This window comes from Micropterus dolomieu, linkage group LG20 (assembly GCF_021292245.1).
Source record: "Micropterus dolomieu isolate WLL.071019.BEF.003 ecotype Adirondacks linkage group LG20, ASM2129224v1, whole genome shotgun sequence".
Lineage (NCBI taxonomy): Eukaryota > Metazoa > Chordata > Actinopteri > Centrarchiformes > Centrarchidae > Micropterus > Micropterus dolomieu.
This window is the reverse complement of record NC_060169.1, coordinates 36,015,432-36,025,152: the sequence shown is the minus strand read 5'-3', so window position 1 is coordinate 36,025,152 and position 9,721 is coordinate 36,015,432. Positions and strand designations below refer to the sequence as shown.

The 9,721-nt window shown below is 44.1% G+C and overlaps 1 protein-coding gene across 2 annotated transcripts in view; it reads right to left on the bottom strand.

Moving 5' to 3' along the window:
* Positions 1–1,021: 1,021 nt before the first annotated feature.
* shcbp1 (SHC SH2-domain binding protein 1) overlaps positions 1,022–9,721 on the bottom strand; it is a 15,805-nt gene continuing 7,105 nt past the window's right edge. Inside the window, exons 7-13 of one of the 2 annotated variants that reach the window (XM_046033064.1) lie at positions 8,893–9,070; positions 8,269–8,389; positions 5,666–5,797; positions 5,262–5,380; positions 4,866–4,952; positions 2,088–2,196; positions 1,022–2,003 (exon numbers count right to left, since the gene is read on the bottom strand). In XM_046033064.1, coding sequence (XP_045889020.1) covers positions 1,684–2,003; positions 2,088–2,196; positions 4,866–4,952; positions 5,262–5,380; positions 5,666–5,797; positions 8,269–8,389; positions 8,893–9,070 — 1,066 coding nt within the window. In that variant the 3' untranslated portion in view covers positions 1,022–1,683. Of the gene's footprint in view, positions 2,007–2,087; positions 2,197–4,865; positions 4,953–5,261; positions 5,381–5,665; positions 5,798–8,268; positions 8,390–8,892; positions 9,071–9,721 lie in introns of both variants that reach the window. The other variant, XM_046033063.1, reaches the window with a different exon arrangement.

Genomic DNA, 9,721 nt, shown 5'->3' with positions numbered 1-9,721 from the left:
CTTACCCCACCTTTAACTGAAACCATCATACCATCAAAAGAGTTACTTGTCATTTGCACTCCAAGCACACAGGTGATCCCAGCTAAATAAAAGGCCAAAAAACATTGTGGTGTCCTCTCCCTCTTGTTTGATGACTGTACAGTATACTATTTGGGAGGGTTATACAATTATAACCACAAACTCTGCAACCAACGTCAAATAAAATACATACACGTTGAAGAGTAACACACATGCCTCATCAAAAGCCAATAAATCCACTAAAACAATTAAAGACATATTGGTCTCTGACCAGTCTGAATTTAATGTTATAAGGAAATCTTGCAGCATTGTCCCAGTCCATCTCCAAGTCAGCCAAACAAACATTTTCCTACTTCAGATGGAAGACACGACAGATTCTGGATTTCACAAAGATCCTTCCAAACATTTTACTAATATTTACATTTTGTAATATTAGCTTTTCACTAATAATTACAGCTGATAAAGACAGGTGGTGTTTCGTCACAGAAAACAAAAGTGCCAAAAGTATTTCTATAAGATAGTGACTAGATTTCTAAAAGTCTGTGAATGAATCTCAAATAAACCTCTAATATTCACTCTCTTAATGTAACGTTGATCATCCATTTGTGGCGTAAGGTCCAAACATGTACCAGCAAATATAAGAAATAAAAGGATTCTAATAAAATAAAGAACTCACAGCACATCCTGCTGAAAGAGTGCACAGATCACCCGGTTCTTTTGTTGGAGGATGGACACTAAATAAATACAAAGTCAACTTTGGCTTTTGGTTATAATTGTGTTTGAAATGTTGTAAAGGAACCAGAGGAGCCTCACTTGTTTAGTTTTGACACGTGAGCACAAAGATCTGAGGTCTCAGCTGTCTGCTGCTCCATCAATGTGACTGACCGCTGCCGTGTTGCTTCTTCAGAATTTAACAATGATCCACAGCATTAAAGACTGATGCAGTGTTAGTCAGGTTATATCACATTATAGAAGGATGATCAGTACTGCACCACCACATATGGAGGTTTCAACAGACACTTTTTAATCTGCAGGAAATTCATCACATTCACAACTTCCAGATGCAGCAGTTAAAACCAAAGACTCGTTTGTATCAGTCAATGGCAATATAAAACTTCACTGTTTATTTTCACTGGGCTCCTGCCAACCTTGAGACTTCCATAAAACACATAATCAAACCTTTAAAAACACCTGAGGCACCGTGTGAACAGCTAACTCATAACATAATAACGTGTGAACTAATAAACAGTGCACTGCTTTCAGCGAGCCACCACCGGAAAATAACAAAGTTTATTGTGAGCTTATGTGTAGTCAAACCACCAAAACTGCATTCAAAGTGACATATTGATTTCAAACAAATTTCAAACCATTTTTAAAAAGTTAAAACATTTAGCGTCAGGAGCCCAATAAATAAGATAAAAGCATCTGTGTGAGTTTGAATGTGGGGGGAGAGGGGGGGTCAGTCATCGTTGGTTTGAACAGGTGCAGGGCAGAGTCAGAAACACACTTCCTGTGTTATCGTCCTCTCTGCAGAGCTCCTCAATCATCAATTTTATTTCACGACAAACTAAAGAAATCATCTCAAACTTGAAGCTGTCTTCAAATAAATGTTGCAGACTGGTTCAGAGCGTGCAGGCGTGTTGACGTTCAGCCTCAAGTTGCTTGTCAGTAGAAAAAATTGCCCAAGTCGCCCATGCCGTTGCGTCTGAACTGGTTTCCCTGAATGGAGACGAAGATCTGGTGGTCCATCAGATCCTGGACGACTCGGCTGCAGGACGTCTCCTTGTTTCTGCTCAGCTGACGACTAAACTGCCACTTCCTGCCTGAGGTGGAGGCTACGCCGCCGTCTGTGCTGCTGTTGTTCTCGGCAGACTCGGGCTGAACGTCTGCCGAGCTGCTGGGGGTCTGGTTGGTTGTGGAGACGAAGGGAGCGTCTGGAACGCCCCCGTGCTGCTTGTCTTCAGCAGTTGGGTCAGCAGCAGGGTCTTCTGGGAACAAAAGCATGGATCGTGTGTTACACACATACCTGTCTCGTTTAATGTTACATTCTGACTGTGAGCTCCGCCTACCTTTACTTGTGTTGGGCTTCACTAGAATCACCCCGTAGCCTTCATTGTTGTGGATCACGTTGTTCTCCATGGTGATGGACGGCATCACATCCAGCTCATCAGCAAAGTCCTGCACTCACACCAAACATGATAATCAGGACAGCACTCCCCTGAAACGATCCATTCATGCATTGAATCCTGTGAAGTGCCGTCACTACGCGCAGCATTTCAACACATTCACCACCTGGATCCTGTCCCAGCAGGATGTCCAACATCCGATGTGCCCAGAACTCCAAACATCTTTATGATCAGATGTTCTTTTTTCAGTGTTTCTAATCAGAATGTTTTAGTCTTCTGCTGTCCACAAAAGAAAGTTACTAAGAAACACTTTGGGGTTCATTATTGGGGTGGTGATGGCTCTGTGGGTAAGAAGCACACCTTAGGTGTGAGAGACTCGGGTTCAATTCCCATCTGTGACACTGTGTCCACCAACTGAGCAAGACACTTAACCCCTAGTTGCTCCAGAGGCTTGCGACCTCTGACCTAAACAGCAATTGTAAGTCACTCTGGATCAAAGCGTCAGCTAAATGAATAAATGTAAAATGAATCTCGTCCTGCTTTATGGGACATGATTTTTGTTCTGCTGTTGTGAAATCTTTCTTTCAGTGCCGTTTAGTTTTGCCATTGGCTGCATTGTTGGGCTTCATTCTGTTTAAGGGTGCTCCGATCAATCGGTCACCGATCGTAATTGGCCGATAATGGCTTTAACTAGTTTGATTGGTGGTCTCTAAAAAAGGCAGATCAGATGATGAAATACTAGGCAGACAATTTTTCAACAGCAGCTGGTTTCACTACGGCAGCTCAGCAGTCTGAGCTGTTTTCAAAGCTAGCTAGCACCAAAGTACTTTTCAGATAGGAAGCGACTGATGTGCCCAGTTAATCATTAACAATGAAGCTGATGATCCACGGTGCAACTTTTTGAGCAATGTTGCTGGGCAATGTTACTGGCGGCATGTCCGACTATGTTTTGAACGGATAGCGGCGGTGCGGGGAGGGTAGCGGAGTGATGGGGATTACGGTAGCAATCTTTACTCGTTACCGCTGACGGCAACATTGCCCAGCACCATTGCTCTAAAAGTTGCTCCATGTATCATCAGCTTGAGAGTTAATCAGCAATCAGACAAACGGAGCAACAAGCAGGAGTGATCATGTGAAACTGTTGCGGTCGTGCTGAATGTGTAATATTTATAAAATATAAGTCTACAGCTTGCACCGACGTAAGTGTTTAACATATCCTTTACTTGGGCGGGCCGGACAGGTATAGTTGCACTTGCCAAAGTATATTTGGCAACCCACTTCATAATTTTGCAGAGAAACAGAGAGAGAGATGTTATCTGGTATTACGTTAACGGACACACAGGAAATTTTACATTACGGAACGACAGTGAACGCACCACTGCAGACGTCGCAAACGTTAAGTTTCAATTTCGAACCCCATGCGGCGCACTTGAAAACTGATTCACGGGTGAGTTTATTAAACACGCCAACTTTATGAAACGTACAGCTGATGGAGAAAAGCAGCATGCATACAGGGAGAGAGAGAGAGACAGGAAGAGGCGGAGCAAGCCGGCGTGTTTGCTGTGAGAGACCAGAGATGCAGGCTGTGAGTGTGGGGAGAAGAGCAGAGGAGCAGATTCAAGTAAATAAACACTAAACTAAGGTGGAAAATGACCTACAATAACCTACTGTTATTACAAATAGCCTACAATATACACCGCTACCGAGCCCACCCTCCACTGGCTGCCGGCACAGTCGCACTGTAATGAGAGCTCAACAGTCTGCGGAGCAGGTGTGTCGCGGTTCTGTCTCTGGGATACGCGACACGAGGCCGTGGACTTTTGTGTTATGTAACCTACAAGTTAGTTACCATTAATAAATCAGAGACCAATGTAGACTGTGCTTCTTGCACAAGGATTTAATAAATAAAAACAACCCACTGAAATATTATTAGGCCTATACTAGAGGGAAACTATATGAAATTATAATGAATATAGTAACAAAAAGTAATATTAACGATATACTAACAGTATAATATGGAATTAACATTGTGGTTTTATTTATTTAAATTTCCCTTATTTTCAAATCTCATTGATTAGTTATGACTCCTCTCTCTACCCCCTATAGCCTACAGAACCTGCCTGAGCTTTCCAGAACAAAAAGCAGCTACTTCAGAGTTTATCAGCGACATTTATCAGAAATTTTGGCTATAGCCTTTTTTATGTTTGTAGTAAACTTATAAAGATGCTGTTTGTTCTGTTTTTGTAGTTTATTCCACAGGAAAGCTATAATTGTTAAGCTATAATATGTTCACAGTAACCAGCCAAAGGCTGCTATGGTTTAAGTCTCTAAGACAGAGGGAGGGCAATTTGTTGCACATCTGGCAATAAAATAAACAGTTATCATTTCATGATACTTTATCAACTGTTAATAAATTGTTTTAGGACCAATTAAATAAATATATAGCATTATGCTACTTGTTAAATAGAAGGCATCAAATAGACCCAGTGATCGTATCGGCTCATACTGATTTCAGCAATCGGTGATTGCCTCAAAAAATCCTGATCGGAGCACCTCTAATTCTGTCATACAGCTCACCTGTGATTGGTTGGAAGGTACACAGTGAGGACCAGCTATTAAAGTGGAGTTCTGTTTATACTGAGGTTTGTTTCACAGCACAAGCTCAGGTCAGACCAAAACCTCGTTCTTGGTACAACAGTGAAGACAGGCCCGGCGGCTCACCTTGATGAGGATTCCGTCCTTACAGTGGTGGATGCCGTTTCCCACTAGATTGCAAACACTGCCCGGGTAGATCTCCACACCAGCCCCCTGTGTGCAAGGCACAGCAACATAAACAGTCACTGAGCAGACAACATCAGCTGATCCGTGTAGTATCAGTATCACAGTGCATGTTACACAATAAAAATCATTCAACACATTTTATCTCCTGAGTGTGGCTCTACCACGCAGGCTGCTTGGACAGAATACATGTTTACTACAGAGGAGAAGGATATGTATTCCTGCAGCTCATCACGGTGAGCAGAGCGCAGACTGGAACAACAAACAGCCCTGACAGCAGTTTGTGAAGTGAAGCCTCAGAGCACTTTCTACCCATGATCAGCATCGGACAGCGCTCACCTTGGAGCCGTACAGGTCGCACATGTTCATGTCCAGGCGGGCCGACGTTCGGACGATGACTCCAGTGGTGTCGCACTGCAGCACGCAGTTCTCCATGTTCAGAGTGCCCTGACGCACACCTGACAGAAACCCAACAGGAAACAGTTAACAGGCTGTTTGTGTGTGCACACAGCGGTACGTGGGTATAATATATAATGATGATTCTGATGAGGAATGAGCCAGAAGCGGCATGTGGAAGTTATTGAGTCTCAAACTAACAAAACAGAAAAGACGTCTTTATTTTATTTTTAACAGGTTCTACATGGTTTGTTGGACAGACTCCTGTACCGACATCAGTGTTATGAAGATGTTTACAGTGAGGTGCCATCCCCGTTCTTCTGCCTTCAAAATTTATCCATACTCACACAGAATGCCCTCGATGGCATCGTGCTGGATGAACTTGATGTTGGACAGTCTGACATCGGCTCCTGTAGACTCCACAAATGAGTCGCCCTTGTTTTTCTTCTCAATCACCACCTCATCAGGAAGCCCGAAGCCTGGACCAGACAACACAAGAACCACCGGCAGTGCACAGTAGCTCTATGAGTACGTGTTTGTTAACCCCGAGTAAGGTCTGAAGGTAAATGACCCTGCGTCATTAAAATGCTATTTGCTATGTGCATGCTATTTGTCCGAGCGGACACAGTGGGTGTGAGGGGGGGGGGGATTAAATATAAAAAGATTGCTCTGTGTTTACAGTGTGCTGCTGCATGTGACGTGTGATTCTTCTCCGCACGCGGGTCACTTTCAGGCTGCGGACAGTTCACACTGGAGTCTGATATGAGCCACATTTAAGCAATAATACGAACTCTCAAACTAACAAAATCAGAAAAAAAAAATAAAAATTGGAATTGAGCATTAAGGCCTGCAGTCTGAACGTAGCCTTATACACAGTCTATAGGCGTCGCTGACTGTCGCATAAGCATTTCTTTGCGAGAACAAAAAAATAAATAAACAAAGACTTGTTGTAAGCTGTGTGAGAAATACCTTTTAAACTGTAGATTAGTACACACTGTATTTAATTTGAGGAAATAACTTTTGGTCACAATCTTGACACATTTTCAAAGTAAGAGCCACAAGATTACCATTTTGATAATCATCATCAAAGGGTCATGTTTTTCTTACGACAGAAACTCAGACATCTAGCCTAGGTGAGATTTAAACAGACAAATGTGGATCCTACGGGGACCATGGGAACACTTTTTACTATCTACATACAGTGGGGAGTAAGTATTTGATACACTGCTGATTTTACAGGTTTTCCTACTCTACAAAGCATGTAGAGGTCTGTAATTTTTATCATAGGTACACTTCAACTGTGAGAGACGTATCAACTGCGCCTGTTTGAACTCACACACTCAAACAGATTCCAACCTCTCCGCAATGGCCAAGACCAGAGAGCTGCGTAAGGACATCAGAGATAAAGGCTGGGATGGGCTACAGGACAACAGGCAAGCAGCTTGGTGAGAAGACAACAACTGTTGGCGCCATTATTAGAAAATGGAAGAAGTTCAAGAGGACGGTTAATCTCCCTCAGTCTGGGGCTCCATTCAAGATCTCACCTCATAGGGCATCAATGATCATGAGGAAGGTGAGGGATCAGCCCAGAACTACACAGCAGGGACCTTGTCAATGACCTGAAGAGAGCTGGGACCACAGTCTCAAAGAAAACCATTAGTAACACACTACGCCGTCATGGATTAAAATCCTGCAGCGCACGCAAGGTCCCCCTGCTCAAGACAGCACATGTGCAGGCCCGTCGGAAGTTTGCCAATGACCATCTGGATGATCCAGAGGAGGAATGGGAGAAGGTCATGTGGTCTGATGAGACAAAAATAGAGCTTTATGGTCTAAACTCCACTTGCCGTGTTTGGAGGAAGAAGAAGGAAGAGTACAACCCCAAGAACACCATCCCAACTGTGAAGCATGGAGGTGGAAACTACATTCTTTGGGGACAGGACGACTGCACCGTATTGAGGGGAGGATGGATGGGGCCATGTATCGCAACAACCTCCTTCCCTCAGTAAGAGCACTGATGATGGGTCGTGGCTGGGTCTTCCAGCATGACGACAACGACCCAAAACACACAGCCAGGGCAACTAAGGAAGAAGCATCTCAAGGTCCTGGAGTGGCCTAGCCAGTCTCCAGACCTGAACCCAATAGAAAATCTATGGAGGGAGCTGAAAGTCTGTATTGCTCAGCGACAGTCCCGAAACCTGAAGGATCTGGAGAAGGTCTGTATGGAGGAGTGGGCCAAAATCCCTGCTGCAGTGGGAAAACCTGCAAAATCAGCAGTGTATCAAATACTTGTTCTCCCCACTGTGCATGTGCATTTCTTGTGATCTCAGGAAGAGCTTTCATTTGTTTGAAATCACCATCTGATTTTCCTTTTGTATTTGAGAGAATGTCAGGGGAGAGATTCTGAATGTCGAGAGAGAACCGTATCTTTTTCTCCGTGCTGCACGTATAAAGAATTGATCCATCACATCTTTGACGCTGTATTTCTTCTTTGGAAGAACTTTTTTCACAGCTGTTAATATTTTCATAGCTGACGTTAATGACTCCAAGAATAGTCTGTGTTTGTCTTTTTTAAAAAACGTTTTTGTATATAATAAAGTGTCAACACTCATTCTCAGAGCATTTTTCACTGTCACATCTGTCAGCCAGCAACCACAGTTCACACAGTACCTGCAGGTCTGGATGATCTGAAGACCGTCTGTGTTTCAGTTGATCATTTCTTTAGTTTTGGACCCCTTTAAATGTAAAAACCATCTGTAGCACCAGTGCATGTGGTCCGGCATTACAGCTCCCTGCGACTGACCTGTCATAATAACACTATCATCAGCTAATTTTGTTCTATTTACTACCCCACTACAGGATCAAAGTACAGGACTGGAGTGAGCCTGAGGAGGTGCTAACTGATGCCTAACTACTGCTCATCCATCTGATGATCTCCGTGGCTCCTTACCTTCTATAGTGACGGAGTCTGGTAGGAAGATGGAGCTGCTGACACTGTAGATCCCTGGGAGAACAAGGACCACGTCGCCCTGATGACACGAATCCACCGCTGATACTGGGTCTCTGTGGAACTACACACACACGGTTTATACGCACAGTACAGCATAGGGCTGAGCGCTCCTAGCGGCTCAGTGAGGTTTCCTTCACCACAAGACTAACTTTAGATTCACCCCACCAGTGGTGAGGATCTAACAAGAAATAAAAACATCCAACTGGTTCACTTTTGTTGTAGACAAAGTACACAGCATCCAGCTGCATTCCAGTTCAGTGTGGTTTCAGTGATCTGACGAGTCTTTACATTTACCAGAGAACACAGACACTTTACTGAGTGAATGTTCTACAGCCGATCTAATCTGCTGCTGCTGGTGAAAGTGACGGCCAGGAGAAACCGCCAAGAGCTTAGATCTTTGCCAATAAACGGAGTGAGGGGAGACAAAAGAGGTGATATGAGAGTCGTAAGCGTTGGAGCTGAATGAATCAAAGTATTTTCCATGACCAGGAACCGGATCCAAAATGGACGTGTCTTCTGCAGCCTGTCCCTGGTCATATTGTTACGTGTGAGTATGGTACTGACCTCAATCTCAGTGTCCTCAGAGGAGCACAGAGGCAGCAGTCTGTCACGGAGGAGGGACTGGAGCTGCACGGTGCTGCAGGAGGCTGTGACCACATGGACCACCTTCATACCAGACGCCCGGGGCCCACGGCTCTGCACACACTGCTGCCTGGCATTACCTTTGTAGCCCAGCACGTACCTGGAGAGGAGGGGGAAGAAGATACTGAGGCAGGGCTCTAAGCTGACCTTTTTCCCCCAGGAGCACATGAGTTCCTAAATGAAAAAAAATTTAGGAGCACAGCGAAAAATGTTTAAGTAAAACAGAGTTTAGCGAACTATTTATTATACACATTTATACTACATGTGTGCTCCTTCTCCTTATGTTCAACTATGGTATGAAACCAGTGGAGGACTGGAAGTGTATCTGTACACTCAGCATCGGCCTTAATATTTTGTTAAAGCTTTTTAAAATATTCAATTCAATTCAATTCAATTTTATTTATATAGCGCCAAATCACAACAACAGTTATCTCACAGCGCTTTTCATAAAAGAGCAGGTCTAGACCGCACTCTGTGATGATATTTACAGAAGCCCAACAGTTCCCACCAAGAGCAAGCACTAGGCGACAGAGGCAAGGAAAAACTTCCTTTTAAGAGGCAGAAACCTCGAGCAGAACCATGGCTCAGGGTGGGCGGCCATCTGCCTCGACCGGTTGGGGTGAGAGAGAGAGAGAGAGAGAAAGAAAGAGAGAAAGAGAGAGAGAGAGAGAGAGAGAGAGAGAGAGAGAGAGAGAGAGAGAGAGAGAGAGAGAGAGAGAGAGAGAGAGAGAGAGAGAGAGAGAGAGAGAGA